Consider the following 23,926-nt stretch of genomic DNA (forward strand, 5'->3'; position numbering starts at 1 on the left):
TATCAATTACCCCTAACCCAAATAATGCATCATCCATACAAGGCTGCTATTGTACCATTTTGATTCATGTACGGTAATTTTATATGTTGGAGGACTGTTCCTGTTGCATATGTTATATATAGGGGCCCGTTCTAAGGCTTTCTGTTCGAGGGCCTTGAATGAACTGATTTGATTTGTTTCGGTTTTGTTCAGAATTCTCTACTCATGATGTTTACAGCAACGTACACAGTAATTATGCATGCTGACATGCGAGTTCGCGAAAACAGCTTATGCTTTGGTCAAACGAGTATAATAGACTTTAAAACTTGAGTTCACGCCGTTATCGAGCTGTATAGCTGTATACTGTGGTCGTCGGGGCCTGGCCGGCCTTAAAGAACAGTGTCCACCATATGAAAATTAGTTTACTTTGCAAACGTCTTTACTATCTTCATAAACGTCTTCATCCAGATGCTAATTTTTGAAGGTCGTTTCACATCGATGTAGAATATGTTCTTCTAAGGTGCATTTTTCTATCTCTGGAATCTCAGCAATTTATCCCTTTTTCCACAACCTTGCAAGTACTTTGGAGGCAGAAGTCCGGGAGGTTAGGTTGCCGTGCTGGCTGGTATAAAAATGAGCACTTCTGTGTTGTAGTGACTGAGTAAAACGTTTACTGGAGAAAATATATTCAATCAGAGAATGGTGCCTCGCGCCTGTTGCATCTTGATGTAAGCAACGGTTTACCGAATTCTGAAAACTTATCGAATTCTATCTGGAATGTACTTTCGATATAATGCCGCCCTAAACTAGTGGTACTGCTTCGTTAAAAATGCCAACTCTCCAAGTCTCTAAAGTTGCTGCTGCTAAGTGCGGTTTGTCGCATGCACTTTTCCAATGCCGCAAAGCATGCTTCTCAGGCTAGGAACTGCTAAATTGTAGAGCAAGGGGGTCGTTGTACACGATGTTGGGTGAGCAGAGCAAGAGTTATTGGGGAATCGGTATGAAAAAAAAAAACGAATAAAAGCAGGCATACGACGTAAATTTGTGCGGGAACGCCGCAGTATTCGCCTTAAAATACACAGTGGTGGATAAAGGTCCATTTTTGGGTCTGTCCCGTCAAGATAGGCAACATGCACATGTTCCTTCCCACAATTTGCCACATCACACGTCCCTGGCTTTTTAATGCGTAAACATTCTTTGGCGTATATCACACCGGAAAAGCTTTACACTTTTAGCGTAACGCCTTATATCGGCAAAATAAATGTTCAGTGGGTAAATTTAATTGTTAACACATGTAATCGTCATAATAGCGCAAATATAGATGATTGGTGCCTCCAGAATCGATAAAGAAGAATTGCAGGCATAGAATAAATAAAAAGGCGTGAGCAATGCGCTTCACAGGTATACATAGGGTCACGCCTTAGCGTTACGCCTTATATCTTCAAAATAAAATCTAAGGTTCGACGAAATCTCGTTTGGTCGGATTTTTAAAAGATTCATAGTTGAAGAAACTGGTGATCGCCGATCAAAGGTTTATTTAAAAAGGTAAAAAAAAAAAGACGTTTCGGCTTCCATACGGAAGCCTTGTTCACTGAGCGGAAAAGCCCGAAGCTCCAAGCTGTTAAGTGGTGCGTCGAAGTAATCGCCCAAGGCAAATACGATTACTTCGACACACGACTTAACAGCTTGGAGCTTCGGGCTTTTCCGCTCAGTGAACAAGGCTTCCGTATGGAAGCCGAAACGTCTCTTTACATTTTTAAATAAACCCTTGGTCGGCGATCACCAGTTTCTTCAACTATGAACCTCCAAAATAAGTGCATAGTTAGTAAGTTTGCACAGGCAATCGCTACAGTAGTGCCTGATACCAAGGCGATATTTGGTACCTTGAGAATCGTCAAGGAAAAATAAAAAAAAAACGCGTGACATGACGGATTTACAATGCATTTGTGTATAGTAGTGAAGCGCTCCATAACACAACTTGGAGCTTTCAAAATGCCCGTATCGCTCCTGGTAAAATGTCTACCAAGCCATGCATTTGTGTATAATGGTGAAGCCGACTTTAGAGGCTCAATGTACTGGAAAGTGGTTTGTTAAGAATGCCTACGCATTACTAGACAGCATCATCCCGAGCACAGGGCTCGTCAATCTGCACACACACATACAGACATACACCCATGTTAGGCGCGCCCGCAAATGCTGAATATTATCGAAGACATTGTACGGAGGCGCATGGGGGCTGACTCACGTGGAAGATGTTGATGGACTTTCGGAACTCCTCTGGCCTGAGCTTGCTGCGCGAGAGGTAGTTGACGAGCGTGAACTCGAGGAGCGCGCCGAAGACCATGACGGAGCATGCGCCGATCCAGACGTCGATGGCCTTGATGTAGGAGACGGGCGGAAGCTGGGTGCGCACCCCGGACGCCACGGTGGTCATGGTGAGCAGCGTGGTGACCCCGAGGGTGACGCGGGCCGGCGTCGCGTCCACGTTGAGCCAGAAGGACACCCACGAGATCATCACGATCAGGAAGGTGGGCAAGTACGTCTGGATCAGGTGGTAGCCGTTCTGCCGTTCCAGCGTGAACGTCGCGTTCAGGAAGCTGAACACCCCTGCGAATTATGTACATGAGGGAGGTGGAACACGTGGTGGCATCGAATTACGTGATGGCCGAGCACCAGCCTCCCACTGTACGCTGCTTATCGGTAGTGCAAAACGAGTTTCGTTCCCGCTGTGGTTTCAAGTGTATTGCCTGGCTTTTAAATTGACAGCGCCAACATTCAGGAGTTTGCCGATGGGCGTACGGTGTAGTCTATATAGTAAACTGTTGCATCTCAAAAAATAATAATATAAAAAGCGGTGATCCGTTTGTCAGGCACCGATCTGTAGGCCATCTGATCCCGTACAGCGAGCTAGCTTTCGGGTACCTGTCGTCCCATGTAAATGAATCGCATTGAAGGTTCCTCGCCTGAAGAATTTTATAGGCCGCAAATATACCGCACAGACAGTGCACATACTCGCAGAACATTGTACAATCTAATAAATGTGGCCACAGTTTGGTGAAACCTTTCTACCTCAAGATACTGTAGAACCTTCCTTCCTGGAAGAGGAGAACTTCCTTCGAAGGACACACGTTCCTCTATTCCCGCTGAGCACTAGCGTGAGGAACGGAATAAGTAGCGCGGTCGCACTCCATGAGGAGTAGGAATGTTTCCGCTCCTCCAGATTAAGAACGGCCCCTCGTCACGACGAGTAGGACTCCGATACCGCCGCTCGCTTTTGCATGCAAGCCTAAAAACATTTTACAAGTGCCCCTAATGCATGTTTCCAGCATTGGAACATCGAGTGGGTGATGGCGATCGAAGACAGATGAACACAGACAGGCGAATGCGCGTAGTGTACCGACCGGTGTCAATGGCCCTGTTGTAGTGTCCGTAGGAGTTGTGCACGAGGTCGAACTCCGGGATCTCGATGGGGCGCTCCAGGACGATGGGATCGGTGTCCTGCCACGAGATTGCCGTCTGCTCGATGGTTTGCGCGTCTGCGATGGGTGGAGAACAGGAAACCGTCAACGCACAGTGCTACTAGCTTTTCCGCTACTGTCGCTGAAAAGTGATGCAAATGCAATAAAAAAATGCATGCACCAACTAAGCCTTAGCAGAAAGAAACAAATAATGATAGCAGTAGAAATGCCCGCTCGGTTGAGCTCGAAGACGACATACTTGAAGGGAGTAACAAGATCAAGTCTGGCGGTGTTGGCCTCCGAAACAATTGAACGCATGGTGCGTTTCATTAACCCGGGGAGAGAGAGAGAGAGAGAGAGAGAGAGAGAGAGAGAGAGAGAGAGAGAGAGAGAGAGAGAGAGAGAGAGAGAGAGAGAGAGAGAGAGAGAGAGAGAGAGAGGCGGGCACTCACAGGGTCCGAGCAGGATGTGGCAGCGCTGCGTGTCGAGGGGAAAGTGCTTGAAGGACATGAAGCAGGCGAGGCGCAGGGTGAGCCGCATGCTGAACAGCACCTCGCCGTCGGGGCCCAGCTTGACCAGCTTGTTGGGCACGGTGACGTAGTGGAAGTTGGCCTCCTTCACGTTGCGGAAGAACAGGTCCGGCTTCCAGATCTTGCCCATGATGTCCTCGCCGTTGATGGTCACCGTCTGGTTCACGCCGTACTTGCTCACGTTCAGCCGGACGTCCTGCCACGACTGGCGCAGGTAGATGTCCATGCCGTACTCCTGCGCGCCGCCGTTTGTTCGCCCATTATCGTCAGGCATGAGACCCCTCGTTTGTTCTTACATTTTTCCTCCGCACCCGTACTCAAGCTGTCATGGAGCATCTGCATAGAGACGCCTTCAAACTGAAACTTTTTGCAACCACACTATCCCCAAACGCCTCTCCCGACTGCCAATGGCATACCACCTAGTCTTCGCCTGTTCCCACAGTCCTAGCCCCGTATTCTCCCGCGAGCAGTGGAAATCTGCGCTGACCAGCTCCTCCGCAGAGATAAAACATGCCCTTGTAGAAAGAGCCCCCGTTTCAGCGCGAACTCGCGGCCTCCTGGACTTGGGATACGTCCTTCTCGCACTTGCTCTGAAAAGACGTTTATTGCTACTTACGTTTTTACCTTTTCACTAGTCATTGAAATATTTTTTTTTTACAGCGGAGAAGGCCTATTTAACTTGACATTGTTTAACCAATAAAAGCGGCTCTACAGGGCGGCATTGACTGTGCTTCCACGATTTTCGCGTAGAACTGGCGCCAAACAACAACGACAACGAAGAATATGTGATAGTTGTTTTAAACTGCAGAAACTAGCAATAAAATTTATTTGATGTAGTTGGTATCGCAGAGCATTTCAGACAGCAGGCTTTTCCCCCGTCGTAGCTGTGTCTTTAGTACTTTTGTGTGCCGCCATGCGGTGGACCACGCTTACGCGCACTTAAATTTGGCGCCACTTTCTTGTCAGCAGGGTAAGCGGACATCCTGCCGTAGCCTCCACTGTGCCTAGTTTATAGCCGTAAAGGTCATAACACAAGGTTTCCTCCGCCGTTTAGAGGCAGCACTAAGAATGCGTCGGCTCATGACTAGCGTCTTCTGGGAAAATAGAAAAAAAAAGTTTCCATCGACTGCGAGGCGACGTGGGCCTGCTAGCCGAGGAGAGAAATAGCCGACAGAAGGCGAGCCGTTTCACGTAGCGCTCGGAAGGAGACAAATAGAGCGCGGCGTGCTTTCGACAGCGGAACAGCTTCCTTCGTCGCCGGCGCGACGGGTCGTGGCTTCGCCCCGGGCTGCGCCGCTGTAGAAACTATTCAAACGTAGCCTCTGCGACGCGACTTGGGGGGAAAACGGTGGCTGCTTTCATTTCAGCTTTTCCGGACGGATATTCTGACCGCTCTGCCTCGCACGGCGGAGGTCATTCGTACGTCCTCCTCATTTCCTCGGGGCACCCGTATCTTGTTTCCTGTGCCTCGCGTCGACGGGCCGAGAAAGAATCCCTTGCAAGGCTTCTTGAGTCGTTGCTTCCATTCACGCTTGGCCTAACCGCTTGCACGCTGCGCATGGCGGTGGCAGGAGGTGCGAATTACTGCAGGAGCGACAATTATGGTTGGGCTTCCTTTATTTACGGGCACATCCGCTTTTTGTGCGCCTACTAAAAGTTCGCGACCTTGACGCAGGGTCAGTGTCATTCACACTTTGTGTTGTGCTGGCTTCATGGCGACGGTGACGACGTTCAGTTGTTTGATAGCTAGCCCAGAACGGCGCTCGAGTCAAGCTTGTGGCACGAATAACGTGAATACAAGAGTACAAGGTGACTAAGCGGCTAGCAGGAATAAATACATACAGTGAAATATTTGTAAGCGGCACAAAAAATACCTCAAAATCTGTTCTGATTTGGAGGAATTCTGTTAGAAAGGAGTGTATATTTGACGGAGGACCTTCGTTTACAAAACCGAACCGCATTGATGCTTTCTGCTGCAGTAACAGTTACGTTGAAACTATTTCTCGTGTTTGTTTGTTTCTTTGGTTGTTTTTTCGTAGTTGTTGCTGTTTCTTGATATAACCAGCCCTGCGCAAGCTGTCTACATGCACCGTGTGGCAAGCTTCTCTACGGGCCTGCCTCGGCAACTTGCACACAAAAATACATTGCATAATTTGTTTATTCAAATTGGTTGTTGGGAGTTGTAAAGCAGCCGGTGCTTGCCTGACTTGAAACCAGCATCGCCCGTCTCCACATAATTCTAAGAAGCTCGAGGGCACCTAACCACTTACTAGGAAGCAACAACGATTTGATACGAGATTTACACCCCGAGCATCTTAAAGTAGCCCGGTGTTTGACGTTGCCCCTACGCAAATCTTACACGAGAGTGACAAACGGACCTGTAGGGTTTCGTCTCAAAGGAGCCGTGAAAATAACACAGGTTTGGCTGATTGAAAAGGGTGCTTTGTACCGATAAAAAATGGTACCAATATTGTCGCAAACTTCGAATAATAATCGAAATATTAAATGACGTCCCGGAGTCTTGTTTCTGGTGATTTTTCTGTGACGTCACTGAATCTTGTTTGAGCAGTAGCGATTCGCCAGCCACTTTCTGGCGATTTGCCTGTGACGCCACGGAATCTTGTTTGTTCAATTTGCGGCCGCCGATCTGAACCACAGCCAAGAAACATTACTGGATCATTGTAGTGGGGCGTCTAGTTCCGTTTAATCGCGCACCAGTTGAATACTAACGTGAGTTAACACGCGGGTGACAATGTTTTTAGTGCAGACCCATATTAAATCACTCCTGCTTATTGTGTGTAGCGCAAAATTTGAAAGTTTTACAATATTTCTTGCGTTTCTTTCGGTTGATAAACGTCTTTCGCGGCTGGAATAGAGTTGGGGCGGTATTCTCGTAACTGTCCCTTTTGAAAACGTCCCTTTTGAGTCCCTTTCATCGTGGCGTACTTCCGGTTTAAGCAATGGGCGTTGACAAAAGGTTTGCCGCGCTCGCGTTACGTCACTTCCGGTAGTTTGCTTTTAGCCAATCAGGGCTCGCCAAAAGGGACACTTTTGAAAGGGACGCAAAAGGGACAAAACTCGAGAATACCGCCCCTGATGTTAAAAAGGCTAGTTTTTCCAATTGCTCAAAGTTGTGTTTTGCCTTCATGGCCCATTTAAAAACTGTCTGCCATAGTGGCCGTCCACCCAAACAAAAGCTTTGCGCGCTGTTTGGTCGAAGTCGCAGAATCCTCGACCGTGAGCGGAGGTTCTACTTTCCTCGTTACAAAAACGGGACTGATGGCAGTGCCGTTCCGCAACACGCCCGACCGTGTTTGTCTACTGTAATTGCTATTAGGTTTATTTGTTCACAGCCACACCTTTGGTTCCTGTTGAGCCGCGCTATCTAGTGTGGGGTCAGTTCCTGGCAACCGGATTACGGCTATTTATGCGGAAAAACGAGGCCGATATTAGGGAAGGCACACTGTGAGCGCTATTGGTTTTTCGCAGCGCGAAAGGCATCGACGAAAATCTGGTCCGAACCCCCAAAACTCTGGGTGACTAGCAGAAAATGCTACGCATTAAAAAGACAAAAACAACAGTCACTACGAGGGAGACGATTGAGCAGACGTACAGTTCTTGCGAGTACACAATGCCTGATCCAGCAAGTTTTTCAACAAATGTGACTTGAATCGCGTTACATTGATAAGCCTTGCAGGTCTGTTTTGGAATACGAAGTAGTGGCGTCGATTGATTGATTGTAGGGTTTAACGCGCCGACGTGACGCAGGCGATGAGGCGTGCCGTAGTGGAGGGCTCCGGATTAATTTTCACCCCCTGGGGACCTTTAGCGTGCGCCGAAACATCGTACACACGGGCGTTTTTGCTTTTCGCCTTCATCAGAAAAGCGGCCGCTGCGGCCGGGAATCGAACCCGCGACCTCGTGCTCAGCAGCGCAGCGCCTTAGCCACTCAGCCACCGCGGCGGGTCGAAGTAGTGGCGTTGCAAGATCGTACTTTCTTCTCCGAAAGCCAAGTCGCTAAAGAGCCAGTGAACTCTGCGTGAAAAAAGGAGCGGAGTAATAGGGGGGCGGGACGCAGCTTGTATTGTAACTAATACATGAAATTTGTGGGAGTTCGCACTCGTGTACAGGAAAATGAATGAGTGAATGAATGAATGACTGAATGGATGAATGTGATTTTAATCATACGTTTCAGCTATCTCTTAGCTATCTAGCCAGCCAGGCTTATACTAAAGAAAAGAATTTATTGAAATGAAAAAAAAAAACACAGAAAGGTCGGCCTGATGGTAGTGTTAACTCTGTTCGCGTTAAACAGCGCTATCTGTCGAGCTTCTCTTACGTGAACCGACCTCTTTGTCGAAATTCGCCACGCCCGTAGACGCGCTCAAATTGCAAGCAACGAGGTTCTTGGGCGCGAAGAAACTTTCCACTTCGTAAACTACCTCGGGGAGAGACCCATCTCCGAAAACGGCTCTTCCAAAGGCGTCGATAGGGCGCGACACGTACGCCTTCAGACGGCCGGCAGTTTGTTCCTAGCTTGTTCGCAGGGCATACGTTCGAACCAACCAGTGCGCTGCCTGCGGAGTTCGCCCAACCGGTCGCTGGCTTTACTGGCGCGATGCTGGCACGCAACCCCGTTACGCAGCGCTTTGGCGTCCGTGCGGCGAGATTTCACGCACGTCTCGTCTGAGCAGGGGAAGAGCGAAAAAGAAGCGGAGACGACTCTCCCATAGACGTGCAGGCCCTTCAGATCGGCTGTGGTTGGCGGGACACGCTCCATCGGAAGTCGGAGCGCATTCTGTTTCCGCACTGCGATTGCACACCGTTTCGTGTTCCCAGAGATGCGACCGCTCCTCGAATTCAACTTCCACGCCGTAAAGATGGCTCTCTTGTTGGAAACCATATAAGAACGGTTTTCGTACTAGCGAGTGTAAACAACGACCTGTTTTTTTTTTTCTTTTTTACAAAAAGTCCCGGACTCGATTTTATACTACAGGTACTTGCCCAGAAACGTCTGTGAGCCTTACACCAAAAATTTCAAAATTTTAGTTTTTTTTTTTTTTTTCAATTTTAGTGCACGGTGCCACTGTGTGACCGTTTAGGAGATAAAAAATGTAGTGCGAAACGCACACGTACCGTACGCACATTTCGTGCTTCAGCACTGCGCTTTATTTCGAACTCGTGTCGCACTGCTCCGCAGATTAAGAAGTGCACTGAGTCGAGTTTGAATTTATCCGTTTGCTTATTTTTAAACAAGCTGGGTTAGCTAGCTGAGGGTGGTTAATGCGAAAAATTTATATGGCCCGTTGAGAAAAATAGTCGGAGGTGGAGACGACTCAGAAGCCAGCTACTAAATTAACGCGACTGCGAAGCGCCCCATACTGCATGTGTCGCGTTAATAGAACACAAGAAAGAAACAGCGCTGCTAGGCAATGCCTTGGCCAGCGCAGCACCACCACGAGGAAAGCGAAGAGCGCATCATTCACGCACCTCCTGCCCTGACCTTGAGGCGCAACATTCATAAGTGAGCCAGGTAAGTCTTCTGCCGGGGCAATTCATTAAACTATCAATTGAAAAAAAAAAAATGCCGTGGCTGAACGCGGTTAAACCGAGTTTGTCGAGCAATAACTCCATTCTGGGGAACGGTGGTTGGAAAGCTGCTTTTCTAACAGCAACCACCGCGTCTACAACTGCATAACAGGGAATACACCAACACTGCTCGGCGCCGTCGGCGCCAATGCGCAGTGACCTGCGCTAGTGCGTCGTGAAGCCGAAGTTGACAGATCGGTTTTAGCACCGAGAGCGCGCAGTGATCGCGCAAATTTTCAAGTGGCGCGCGCCCTTACTCTTTCCTCTCACCCCCCTGTTTTCTTGTTTTATTACGGTTTCCGAATGAATTAAAACAAGAACCTAAGTAAATGTCAGCCGCCATATCCCTCTTTCCACTCCATCGTTGGAACGAACCAGCGATTAGACGCGTTCGCTTCGCAACCTATACGGGACGCTGGCTCGATCGTGGCGCAGCTTGAAGGTCAGATGGACGGAACGAGGCGTTTTCTGGATTTGCACCGCGAGTGATGTAGCCTTCGATCTAAAACGTTTCGGGGGCATTGGGTTTAATTTACAATTGCATCACGAGTACAACTACAAGGTAATGTAAAAGACGCAAGCATGAATGAAAGGGACTGTGCCTACGCATGAGGGTGAATAACTTTAGTACGTGAAAGCAAGAGGACGAGAACGGGCGAATTAGAGTTTATAGGCTTGTAGCGTTATTGTTGAAACGGCGAGTGATTACGCCTTCTTTAGAAGTTTGACCACACAGACTAACAGACCGCGCGGATGCTCCGATAATAAGTAGTGTGGGCCACCGGCGAGCGTCTTACCATGCTGTTTGCGTTCACAGGACCTATGCTGTTCACGTAGATGTTAACCTTGACGTACGTAGGATGTCCTGAAAGAAAAAGGCAAAGAGGTATGTTAGTTAACAGACATATTAACAGTGGGGGGACAATTTGAAACTACAGAGGATAAAATTGTCCCAGCATGACGGAACCAACGACAAAAAAAGTATTTCTTTTTCACGAAGAACTATATGTGAGGTGCCGTCGCGCGCACCAAGCAACGACCTACTACTGAACTGTTTGATTCAGTTGATGCACACTGCTCTCTTTACGAACAGACACGCCTGTGAAATCTCTTAAAAGTTCGCAGTAAATACCTCGTAAATGTTATGAGGCTTGCTTGCGCAACTACGGCAATTCTGTATACAATCGTTCTATTTTATTCTTTGCATTTAAAAAAATTACAAAATTTAAATACAACATAGGCAGTTTCATGCACAGTCACTACCACAGGTTACTGCGTGAGTATTAAAAAGTAGTAACAAACAAAATATTTCATGAAAGCTTTTTTTCTCCACCCTGCTCTAGGTATTTAGTATTCTAGTCACTGCCGGGTTCCGCAAAATAAGTTACGTTCATCAGAAAACATTCCCGCTTTCTTGTGGAAAATTTTTACTTTTCATCTATCTTTCGCCTCCTACGTCCCTTACCATCAACTGCAAGAAAATGGTCGTTCTGAGTGCAGCCATGACTGATACGTAAAACAACAACAACAACAACAACAACAACAACAACAACAACAACAACAACAAAAAACTCCCAAATCCACAGCGTCAACGTGGTTGGATAGCGCAGCAAAACGAGTGCACGACACGAAACACGCTTCTTTGTAATGTTCGATTTACCAAACTTCTCAGTTAATTAGCCTAATAAAACTTTAACGATGTTTTAATGAAAGTTTTATCCTAGCAAACAAACATGGGAATGTGCGTTTCACGAAGGCTTTGGGACGCTTCTGGAATGGCTTGGAAGCGCCAGCGCCACGTTATTTTTTATTAAAAGTACGACTGATAGTTATCTATGACTTGTACTAAGATAAAACTGCCCACGCTTATCTAGTCCTTTGAACGTTCCAATGCCACATAATTTGCTTGGCGAAAGGGCCGAAAAAATGCGAGTTACAGCCATTTTTTTGTAACCGTACTCTTCCCGTAGGACCCCCTGCACTGACAGCAGGCGGGAATTCTGATTTATTTACAACTCCATGGTTAACTAACTAAATACGACGAGGAAATGAACCTATGTGTAATGGTGCAATAGTTCGAGCGGGAAATTGCGCTACGATTCTTTAAAGATATTTACAATTTAAAGGGACCCTGCAAGACTTTTTCAATTTTTTTGAAATCTTAAATGCTTGCAGAGCGTAGTCACCCAACACACCAAGGACTTAGATTAGGGGGTCGCAAAGTACCTCAGCCAAAAAGTACTGCTCTATGGACATAAGATAACTTGTAAACTCGCTCAAAAGATTTTTCTCTCTTTCTGATATTGACGTTCCTCGACGGCCCGTACGCCACTGAGGCCATGTAGCGGCTGTGGGCCGGTTTTCCTTCAGTTGCAGCAATGAACGCTTTTCGATAGCAAGTTTAAAAATAAAGCCACAAAAACTAAGCAGAAACGGAAGGCGTATCTGGTGCGACGAGCAAATCACGCAGTGCCGCTCCGTGATTGTGATAACTGCAGCGTTCCCAGTGCTTCCAGACGCGAAGGAAAGAATTAAAGTGCTTATCAAAAGTGTTGCAGGGTCCCTTTAAAGCTACGGAGAACTGGCGAGAAAGTTGGCTTTGCCTCAAAGCGCTTTGATTCACAGGCGCCGAATACGATTGGGCAGTCGGTGGGTAGCGGTACACAGCCTCTCCGTAAAAGACACAAAAAAGCGGACACCGTCAACCAACATTCATAATGGTCGAGACACAGTGGCGCTTCTGGCACAAGCCTGCAGCGTTTATCTTGTCGAGTCGTGCGAGCCTAATTGCTTCGACTATGGCGGCACGCACGTCGCTTCCCCATCGCGTGGTGTTCGGTAAATCACCGACTCGGCAAATGACTCTTGTACCTGCAAGGCGGACGCCGAAAACACCGCAGCACGCCGAGTGGTTTATTCATTAACGATAAATGCGATGCTCTGTATCTGACCCCACGCACCGACTCCGGCCGATTCGTTGACTGAACACAGAGGCAACAATTGTCTCGTATTATGCATGCTCACCTTTAACTATTTCCTACTCAGTTGTACGTAACTATAACGACGTGTGTATCCACGATGTACGTAACCTGCTTACGCACGCCTGCACAGTTTTAACCACTAATGAGCAAAGAATGACGCAGAACTCGGCGTGTAGAATGCAGTCGGATCGTTTTTACCAGATGCATCGTTAGTGCGAGAATAATTGCGTTACGTACTTAAATCTGCGCTACTTCCTCGTTCTACGTTTGCAGACGATGCTACATTTCGCAGACGATGTGCAAGTTACGTTTGCACAGGATGTATTCTGCGCATCCCAGAACGCCAGACGGTATAAATTAGCCCCACTCCCGAGTTTTTTACTGCTACGCTTTATAGGCGTGTAAACAATGAACGCGATTTTTTATTAAAATACCGATGGCATTCAAAGAGTATTGTAAACAAGACAGTGTGTGCCTCTGCGTCTGCGCTTGCGTTCGCGTCTCCGTGGCGGATAACTATAGTGGGACAAGTATCAAGCTCTTCATATACACCTTACGTTGTTGAAAAGTAGGGTTACAAGTCAGCTCTATCAAGAGCACCTTTCATTTCGGTTTCCAGCGCGTGGTGGAGTGATAATAGTGACCGCCGTCCTTTATGGAAAGTTGGATCATGATTATCTTCCGGCCGCTGCCGAGGTGCGTAGAAGTACCAGAGTCCTTGATTTGGGGCGCGGTCTCCTCATTCCGCTTATGATTAAATGATAGTGTCCCTTGTGATCATGTTCTAAGTGCAGAGCCTTCTAGGGGCTCGCCTTGTCTTCGTAGCTCGCTCGCTGGGCCTAAGTAGATGTCACACGGCGTTCTGTCGTAGCGGCTGTCGTCGCGGCGTAACCCGGAAACTTCGAAAGCCAAGCGGTTTATATAGTCATAAGCGTTCGAAACTAGTGAATCGCTGGCGCTCGTCATACATCTCCCCGTTGTTTAGCGCGAACAAAACTGCAGGTACATTTGAGGCAAAATATACGTAATTAACCGGCAGTGCCCGCGTTCATTTAGTTAGGAACGGTTGTTGGGCAGGTTTTTACAATAGTAAGCGAAAAAGCGCAACGCCGGCACATGCGGGAGGAAAAGAAAGCGCGCGCACGCACGCACACGCACGCACGCACACGCACGCACTCACGCACGCACGCACACGCACACACGCACACGCACACGCACACGCACGCACGCACAAACAAACAAACAAACAACTCCCACTGGCGCAGTTTCAGGCAGGTGACGCGCGAGCACTGCGAAGGCGGGAAATTTGAAATGCGTTGGGTAAACCTCCGTTGAATTCAACGGTAGAGGAGTGAGACAGGTTGGCGAAGAGTGTGATGGGTGGTAAGAGTGAGCGGATAACGGCGCCACAGCCCATTATGGCGAATCACTGCTCTGCCCTTCCGGCGCTTTCGCATTGAGTGGAACGGCTTTTTTTTATGATCTTGATCGCCCCTGTCTCTTGTGATATCCAAGTTTTCATTCCTCTCCAGATTGAAGCGGCACTCATGCATGGGCTCATGATTCCACCGCCCATTCCTCACGTCACGTAAACAAGGATCAGGATAAACGTCATACTGCGCAGAGCTGAGAGTGTAACCAAGCAGTAGCGTAAAAAAGACGCTGGTGATGAAATTGGGATGAAACGATGTAGTCCCACTCCTCGCTCCGAAGTCCCGCTCCGAAGCATACCAAGGCCTGAAAACGGGTTCGTTTATTTTTCTGTGCTACTGAGCTCGCTGCAGTGTCTGTTTTCACCAACTCCACCGAAACAGCTGAAGAGGTTGCCATTGCCCTTGCCGCCACAACAGGCCAAGACTTTTTAACCATTGTTACTGACTGCCAAGCCGCTTGCAGGAACTACCTAAAAGGACGCATATCACAACCCGCCTTGAAAATTCTGCAAAAAGCAAAACTACTCCCAGAACTGCAAATAATTTGGACTCCAGGTCACGAATCCCTCGGGGGTAACGAAGCGGCACACGCCGCTGCCCGCGCTCACTCACACCGGGCCGTTTCCCACGAGGGCCACGAACCCCCATCGGAAGCAACAGTTAAGCCCACCCCGCTGCAAACATACGCCGAAATACTCGCCCACTACAGGAACGAGCGTCGCAAATACCCATTCCCCCACCCGAACCTCTCTCGCGATGAAGCTACTACCTTCCGGCGCCTACAGACAAACTCCTACCCACATAACACCCTGCTACATGCCATGTATCCCACCCAATACCCTGCCACATGCAACTCCTGCCCCCACCCAGGCACCCTGTACCACATTGTATGGGAGTGCCAGCAATCCCCTTCCCTCACCCCTAACCCCAACCCTACTTATGAGCAGTGGGTGGAGCTGCTGACCAGCTCCGACCTTCCACACCAGCGACGATTGGTGGAGAGGGCACGGATGGCCAGCACAGCCCAAGGCATCCCGGACTAAGGAAGCCTCCCACCGGGCGGGTGCCCTAACATCAGCACCTGGTCTCCAATAAAGTTTATTCATCTACTCACGCAGCGAGTATTAAAGTGAGATTACGGCTAAAACGCTGGTGGGAAAGCTCCCGGGGCTTCAGTTTAAAATTAAAACACGGTGCTGAGCAGGAGACTTTATAATAATAATAATAATGATGAAACTTTATTTCTGTTTCATAAACACAGATATGGATACATAAACACAGATACAGAAAAAGGAACCGCGGAAAAAAGCTGTCATAGACAGCTTGACGAGGCCGCAGCCCCCTTTTTTCTCAGACAGCAGCATCGCGACAAAAGAAAACACACAGTTATACAGGCAACCGAAAAAAAGTAACAATAAAAGCTAAAACCCGTCATTTTCAACAGGTATAAAAAGAACAGTTAAACAAGAAAGCAAATGAGAGACATAGAAAGGTTAACGCAGTTTAGTACACATGACACGTAATTGACGTTTAGAACATTTATAGATATCAAAATCGGCGCACTGAAATACATTTAAAAGAGAAGGCAGGGTACACTGTATGCGCTCTTTCCCAGTGTTTAAACGGGATGTAGGGACCGCCCAAGTTTCCTTATTCCTGAAAGGGTAACTGATTTCTTTCTGTTGCAACCGGGCCAAATTACGCATGTAGTTTATGTTTATCTTGGTTTCTATTTTGAATCGGTTACTCAAACGATAATTGTACAAGTTGAAGATTTTGATTACACCACTTTTAAGAAAGAGGTCTCTGGTTGGCTCCCTATAACCTTTGTTATAAACGTGACGAAGAAATTTTTTTTGTAGTAAATAAACTTTATGTAAAGAGGAATACTTTGCGGTACCCCAGACAAGTTGACAATAATTTAAATTAGAATAAAAAAGAGAATTGTACAGAAGCAATTTCACAGATTTTGGGAGAATGTACCTTAAACGACCAACGACACCAGTGATTCGAGCCAACTTATTTATAACATGATCAACATGATTATCCCACGACATGTTTGCGGAAAACACGACACCTAGGCATTTGAAGCTATCCACAAACTGTAAATTTCGCGAATTTAGTTTAATGGGAGAATGAGAGGGAACCGGTTTGTTTTTAGGACGAAATATAACTGCTTTTGTTTTATTTTCGTTAATTCGCATGTAGTTTGCATCAGACCATTTGTGCAGCGCCTCCATCGTGAGATTGCATGTACAGATAAGTTCATCAATATTATCGCCAGAAAAAAACATACTAGTGTCGTCTGCATAAATAACAAGTGTAGCTGTGTCACTAATATTTACAATGTCGTTCAAATAAAGATTAAACAGCAGAGGCCCAGTATACTTAAACATAGGAACCAACGATGACAACGATGACGTTATAAATGAGTTAGACGTAATGGCTTACGCAGCGAGAGCTTTCTTCTCTTTGCTCCTGTATACGAAACTGCTCGAATTACTGGATTCCCTGGCGGTGTTTTCTCAGAAAAATCTCTGCAGGAAAGGCTCGAAGGTATAGATTCATGAGAATTTCGTTCTTCGCCCGCAAGTTGTCTGGCGTCTGGACGTAAGCCTTCCTCGGGTGCTTAAGGCGCCTTAGCCACTCGAAAGAAGCAGGTTATTTGAGGGGGATTTCCCACCACCTTATAAATGCGAAGAAGCGGTAGTTTAGAACGCCATTCGCTCGCACCTTCGTATGCCTTTGAAGCTGGAAAATCACGAAATTTTGTCGTACAGCCCACAAGCTCATTGGTGCCCTAATTAAAAAAGGAAGCGCGGCATTCATTCTACTCAGCCGCTATACCGCGTTACGGTAAGTACGAGCATGCCGTGCTCGAATTTATTATGGGCGGAAGGCTTATGGGCGAAGTGCTTCGGAAGCAGCCCGTCCATAAGCTTTCCAGCTGTTGAATAACGAATACAGATAACCCGCCTTACTTGAATTTGTCCCGTCATTTAAACACGTGCAGCAAATGGGGGGACGACATAATTAACTTTTCTTCCGATCTTCTTTTATATAACTCGGTAAGTTTTCTTATCACTCGTACTTAATACGTTCATCGTTAAAACAATTCCATAGGCGGTGCTTTTAACCCTGGCAATTTCAAATTGTCAAAAGTTCAATGAAAAAAATCAGGGTCTCGAGAATCTATGTGATATTTAGAAAGCTTCACTTTTTGAGCCTTGCGCGTTATTGTCGGAACATTAGCGGGTTTAATACATATGGTAAGCGATGGAGATAGCCTTGCAATTATAGATACGAACTGGTTGGGTGAGTAAATGCGGATGCCGCAGATACCCGCAACGACGTTAATTCTAAGCTATGCAAACCAAAGCTCGGCTCTCTATGCTTGGTGGGATTACTGATATATACGATGATTTGGCGTCACGCTGAAATGGAAGCCGCCGGGCGACGGTTCCCAGAAACTGTGCTATGCTCTCCTGTCCACGGTAAATTAGCTATACGTCATCTGGCACAGCCACAAGGGTATGCTGTAAGCGAAAACTAAGATTCGCACCAACGCAAGTTTCCCGCGACTATAAGAACAGCGAAAGTTTGGGTGTGTCAAAGTGTTCTTGAACGCCAGTAAGGTAAGAAATTGGGCGAGTCGGTTTTGCATGTTACCGACTGCGCTTGAGGCTACTAGGGACACACTTTTTAAAGAAGACAAACGAACGACGTGGACAGCACGAGCGCAAACAAACAACTGATTAATTAGAACTTCGATATCTGCTTGGACATCGAAACATCGAAACACGTAGAAAGGGTTACAAGATACAATTGGAAAGGGGAGAAATCAAAAGACACATTTTTTTTGATGCACACAGGCGCTAAACGTCGTAATATGGTGAATGGATCTTTATTTTTGTTTATACATATGAGCTGCAGTGTGATTTGCGCCTGACGCTTTTTGTTCCCCAGCCATCTTGCTGTGAGTTGCTTTTGAGAATTTTATTTCAGGCGGAGCCAACACGATTGAGCATGAGCTCACGCATTCGGTCTGCTGTGCTGATATGTGAAAGACTCCCCAGATTTCGTATGTAGTCTTGTTGAATTATTTTGCCAGAACTGAAGTTTCCTCGAACAATGGGTTGCACTCACATTTTTTTTTCCAGTCCGGTAATCGCACATGTTCCAATTTCTCTGGTTACGCCTCATCGTAAGAATGCGATTCTGTCTAGCAATTTTGACAAAATCCTGTCTTTTATTTCGGCTAAAAAATGTAATGTAGTTTACGCCGCTAACTATTACCTTGGAAGACAAATTGTATACAACAAACAAGTAGGCTGATAGGTCTGCAAATGTCAAGCTCTTTAACACCACCGTTCTTGTTGGTTAGAACATAGTTGATGTTTTTCTAAACGAGTGATACCCTGGAAGTACTAAGGTACACTGGAAATAAATTTGCAGGTTCTCCTGGTGCAATATCTCCTTCGTCCTTTAGCAGAGTAACAGTTAGTCAGTACTCTCCTTCCGCTTTCCATCTCTTCAACTTTTCAAACGTCTGTCCCGTCTTTCCCTTAACTACTGTTGGAACCGCGCCTGCCCAGTTAGTCCTGCGTTGGTAGTTTTCTTGGCCTAATGACAGTACACCATCCTCATGAAATATTTCCACTACTTTCGTTCTCTCATCAGAATTTTATTTGCGTTGTCACTTTCTTGTACGTATTCTGTCTCTCTACTTCTTCGTGACTGGGCGTACAGAAATACACCAAAAAGAAGAGAATGCGCAGGTTGTAGTTATAATGTGCGCAATTTTCTCACTCAGAGTGGTTATTGTTTTCACTTTTATAAACGAGCGCTTAAACTTAACAAGGAACCAGTTCGGAAAAACAGTTGCCTCGCATTTTGTTCGTCTCCTCTTTCAGCCCATCGGGAGCAGAAACGCAACAAAGCCGCTTTTATTGTTAAGACTTCTTTCTTTGGTACACCACCCTCGGTAGGTGGTAGCTTATGTACTCAACACACCATGCGCTGCAGGGGTAGCTGTACAGCTGCTGCTCACCCATGCCGTAGGTGGGCCATGCCCTCTTGTCGTACTGCTCGAGCATCTTGTCGAGGAAGGCGAGCCGGGGCGTGGGCCCCACCTGGCCGCCGCCATCGGCCGATGTCGCCGGCGCGTTGCTCGTCACGGAGGAAGACTCCTCCGGCTCCACGCTGCTCAGGGGAAAGTCGCCGCCTGAGGTCGCGCCATCCAGGCTGACACTGCTGTCGCTGATGCCACTGATGCTGCTGCCGCTACTGCTACTGCTGTAATATCCAAAGAAGTACGAGCGAGCCTATTAGGAAACGTTCTGTTCTTCCAACCCTAACGGCGGCGTATCACCACAACAGAAAAACACTGTGTTATAATCTCAGGCTGTTCTATCGATGGCAGCGTGTTTTCATATTTAGAATGAATTATAATACACGTTTATCCACACACTGTAAGTGTGTGGATGTCAAATAAGCAGATTGATTGATTGATTGATTGATATATATATATATATATATATATATATATATATATAGAGAGAGAGAGAGAGAGAGAGAGAAGAGACAGAGACAGAGAGCGAGAGAGAGAGAGAAACGAAACCTCTTTGACATGACCCGAGGCCTCGGTCGAGTCGGAAATGGGATAATAAGTAAGGAGTGGGGAGAACAGGGAAAGAAAGGCGTCTAGACGCAGCCCTCAATACTGGCTTCTCTGATTAAAATCAGCAGAGTGTCCAGCATGTGCTTCCTGTGAGGTCGGGCTCCAAGTGGATTAACCCAAAGGTCGTAGTCTGCCAGTCGTAGTGGCCCAAGTGTCTTCAGGCAGCGTTCTCTAGAAACACCGAGGGCCGAACATTCCCACAGGAGGCGTCGCGCACTGCACAGGGCCTCGGTAGCACATTTCTGGAAGTTCTTAGTGCTGTACGGGATTCCGCGCCCGAAGAAGTAGTGAGCCCAATTTTTAGGGAGTGAGCTGCTCAGTTTCATAGAAACTAAGCAAATTGACCACGTGCACTCAATTCAGCCATGCCCAATTCACTGCAGATGACCACTGCAGATGACTGCAGATATATATATATATATATATATATATATATATAGAGAGAGAGAGAGAGAGAGAGAGAGAGAAGAGACAGAGACAGAGAGCGAGAGAGAGAGAGAAACGAAACCTCTTTGACATGACCCGAGGCCTCGGTCAAGAGTCGGAAATGGGATAATAAGTAAGGAGTGGGGAGAACAGGGAAAGAAAGGCGTCTAGACGCAGCCCTCAATACTGGCTTCTCTGATTAAAATCAGCAGAGTGTCCAGCATGTGCTTCCTGTGAGGTCGGGCTCCAAGTGGATTAACCCAAAGGTCGTAGTCTGCCAGTCGTAGTGGCCCAAGTGTCTTCAGGCAGCGTTCTCTAGAAACACCGAGGGCCGAACATTCCCACAGGAGGCGTCGCGCACTGCACAGGGCCTCGGTAGCACATTTCTGGAAGTTCTGAGTGCTGTACGGGATTCCGCGCCCGAAGAAGTAGTGAGCCCAATTTTTAGGGAGTGAGCTGCTCAGTTTCATAGAAACTAAGCGAATTGACCACGTGCACTCAATTCAGCCATGCCCAATTCACTGCAGATGACCACACTTTGACATGTTTATGGCAGAAATACTAAATAAAAACACCAAAATATTTAAAAAGGGAGAAGCGTGTAAAATCCAGCAAGTTACGGTACCACTGTGGGGTTAAGATGCATTTTCACATCTTAAGGCTAAAGCGCAGGCGTGGACAAGGCTCTGTTTCTCTCAAGGCACACCTGCTGCTGTTGCTGACCTCTACCGCTGACCTACATTTTGAAACGTTAAAAACTAAACGTGAATTTGAATTTGTTCGTACTTCGTTTCCTTTACCCACAGAATTGCCCAAATAACCACCCAGGTGTGTACTCTAACAAACTTCACGCGTACGTCGACAAAAAGGAATTTTGAAAAATGCATGCTTTTGGTGAGCTGGGGCGTGGAAACTGCATCTGGAAATTAGCCGAACAAATAATACGGGATGTATAAAATCTTGAATGAAGTACGTATGCTGACTATCTGCTGTCTGGCGCCTAGGTAAGTTATGCCAGCGCTTCGAGCTATAAGCAGCCGAGTGGCCAATAAGGTTCGCTTGCGCGCCGAAAAACGAACACGTGAGATAAGATTGCTTCATCCCGAAATGACCAGGAGCCGTGTCACAAAAAGCGTTCCGCAAACCTGGGTCATTCGTGAATTCGTTCAATTTAAACGCATTTGCGTGCGCCCTAACGACTCTTATTTTGTCTGAAAGACATTCTACGCCGTTGTACGCATCTATTACAGCCGTAATTACCGCGGTTTTTATCTGGCATTATTCAACAACTTCGCCGCTTCATTCGCAGTTACAGGAAATCCAGGAAAGCTGGACACACATCAAGCACACACCGAGCGCATGCTTCCAAGTCGTTCATTTTGTGGCCCATTACAACTTCAATCTAGGCACAGCAAATTAAGTTATAAAGAGCAAGAAAAGAGAGAGAAATAGAAAAATTCGCCACATAATGAACGGTAGTAGAATGAATGTTAGACATCTGGTGGCCGTCCACTTCTTTCGACGGGCTCGCGCATTTCCGGGATGGAAATGGTCAGCTTAAAAAAGCGCGAAGTAAGCCCACGGCGGGCGTAATTCCATATATTCGTGTTCTTTATCTACAGTTGTTTAAATTGTTTCCTCGATGTTTTTACGACCTGTTTTTGGAAGTCTTGACCCAAGTTTCAATGGTCCGCGAAATAAGCCCCCTGGAAGTGCGAATTTAACGTGTGCGCTCGTCAGCCTGGTTTAAAGTTTGGGTATTTGGCTTAATGACACACTGCAGCAGATGAAGGCTTAAAGGAGTTCCTACCACGTTTTTGTGCCTAATAAGCCATTCAAAGCGTTAGAAATTCAGGAACCGAGGCTGAAGTGCGAGCGATCCAGCAGAATGCCTTCGTTCGGCATTCCTTCCTTTTCGCGAGTAGTTCATTTTTATTCTTTTCCACATCGCCCTTTAAAGCAAACATTGCCGTTTAATCGCGACCTGTGTACCAGCCACGAGGTTTTGTTTTACATTTTCTGTAATTGTAGCGAGGAAAATTATTCTCGGGTCGGGTCATACGCCGGTGGAGTATTTACTTTCGGATAGACTCCCATCCTTTCATGCACCTTCTAATGTCAACTTGTGACATTTTTGAGGCGCCGTTATGTTCATATCTACTTTCACGCCCCATGGATTCATTCGTCCTTTTACAACCGCTTGCTGTAAAAGGTGGTTAAGCTTAATACGGTTATTTAACGGTAGCACAGTCAGCAGCTGCGTTCCGTCGGCTCGATGATGCGAAGAAGCGTTGACTTGTCGCACCAGAATAGCGCTGGAGAGGGCAAAAGTTGAAGGAGTGTCGTTTGTAAACTTCCAGAAAAAGAAATACTGAAAGTGAAGCACGCAAAAAGGAGAAGAAGACACTGAAAGGGTTCCCGTGAAAAATAAGAAGTGAAACCGAAATGGTATCTCTTACCATCTAGTACGCCTTAATATACAGTCATGGACGAATTAAATTCCAACATGAAAATATGAACCGAAACACGCAAAATTGAAAAAAGAATATACTGTTCGTTGATGTCCAATAATGGTGCGCTATTGGTATATTTGGAAAGCCACAATTCCCAACTTTGTTTTACACGAAAGTGTTTTATGCCGGGGTACACAAACCTTACCGACGTCATATCCGTCAGGGAAATGACATCACCAGAAAAAGTTCCATTGGCGTGGCGGCGCTAGTATTCGAGCCCACGATCAGTCTGCTCGCAACGGGAGGTGTACAACGCTCTGCCAACTGAGCCATGAAGTCATGCCCGGAGAGCTGCACGAACGCGCCCTATGTCCTTCCCTCTAACATCTTCATTCAGATGGTGCTGCCGTCTAGGAGAGGTGAAGCGAAGTAGTGCGTCATGACGCGAATAAGCGTCCATAGTTGGCGCCTCGATAGGGCAGCGTATAGCAGCGGAAGTTGCTGTGTTTATCCGCCCGCCGCCTATGTGGAACGCCGCTCAGCTTGTGGAACGCCGCCGCCGCGTTCCAGCAGGACGTCGCTCACCAAGCACACCCACAAGACTGCTGCGGACCCGCAAATCATGCTCCTATCGCTGTAGCGGACCGTGGCTTCACCAAACGATTCGCTGACCATCCGTTCGGTTTCGTTCGCATGGTTTGCGAGCGCCTGGGCTTTCAATCAGATTTGCGCAGTGCTCCGGCACGTGTAATCTAGTGTCTGTAATGTTGATGCGTCTAAAAGTGCCATACCGACGAAATATAAATAGCGATGTGCAAGTTCATATGGATGCACAATAAACATTCAACTGCTCCTGTGAAGGCACATTTCACTTTCGTGTTTTACCGATTCCTATTCAAGAAGGATCAACCGCATTTTTGTACCTAAGCCACGCGTCAGTTTGACTTGAGCGGAAAGGAAACGCGCTATTTGTGGTTTCTAAATCATATTTTTGGGTTCGCATTTCATTTGTTCATGACTGCACGTAACTTTATGTGCATCTGTTAAAGTGTTTTTTTTTTTTCTAACTTTTCTGTTCGTACTTTTTTGTCGGGATGTCACCCGCTGTCGTTCAAACTCCCGCGTCAGTGGAATTTTCTGAACCACTCCAGTGCGGTCAGGGTGTCGTTTAAAGGTCAATTTCAGGAGCGAGACACATACTGAACACCTTTCATTTAGTAGCAATCTTGAGTAAAAACTTCAAGCGATGATAGCGTTAACGGGAGTCGCCAGTAAGGAAGCTCTAAAGATGTCTATCAGCATTTAGAAGTGCAGTAATCAACATTTATTACGGTTAGTAAGGGTGTTATGGGTGTAGATATGCTTCACTAACATCAGTGGCTCTAAAGAAGCGAGAA

The 23,926-nt window shown here is 46.9% G+C and overlaps 1 protein-coding gene across 3 annotated transcripts in view; it reads right to left on the minus strand.

Moving 5' to 3' along the window:
* LOC144178473 (glycine receptor subunit alpha-2-like) overlaps nt 1–23,926 on the minus strand; it is a 117,218-nt gene that overhangs the window by 9,633 nt on the left and 83,659 nt on the right. For 2 of the 3 annotated variants that reach the window (XM_077706356.1, XM_077706354.1), the window contains exons 2-6: nt 19,021–19,265; nt 10,354–10,421; nt 3,890–4,202; nt 3,381–3,515; nt 2,225–2,586 (exon numbers count right to left, since the gene is read on the minus strand). In XM_077706356.1, the coding sequence (XP_077562482.1) occupies nt 2,225–2,586; nt 3,381–3,515; nt 3,890–4,202; nt 10,354–10,421; nt 19,021–19,265 (1,123 nt within the window). The remainder of the gene's footprint in view (nt 1–2,224; nt 2,587–3,380; nt 3,516–3,889; nt 4,203–10,353; nt 10,422–19,020; nt 19,266–23,926) is intronic. The other variant, XM_077706355.1, reaches the window with a different exon arrangement.

The sequence above is a fragment of the Haemaphysalis longicornis genome, unplaced genomic scaffold (genome assembly GCF_048455015.1).
Source record: "Haemaphysalis longicornis isolate Haplotype H1 unplaced genomic scaffold, Haemaphysalis longicornis Haplotype H1 scaffold_4, whole genome shotgun sequence".
Lineage (NCBI taxonomy): Eukaryota > Metazoa > Arthropoda > Arachnida > Ixodida > Ixodidae > Haemaphysalis > Haemaphysalis longicornis.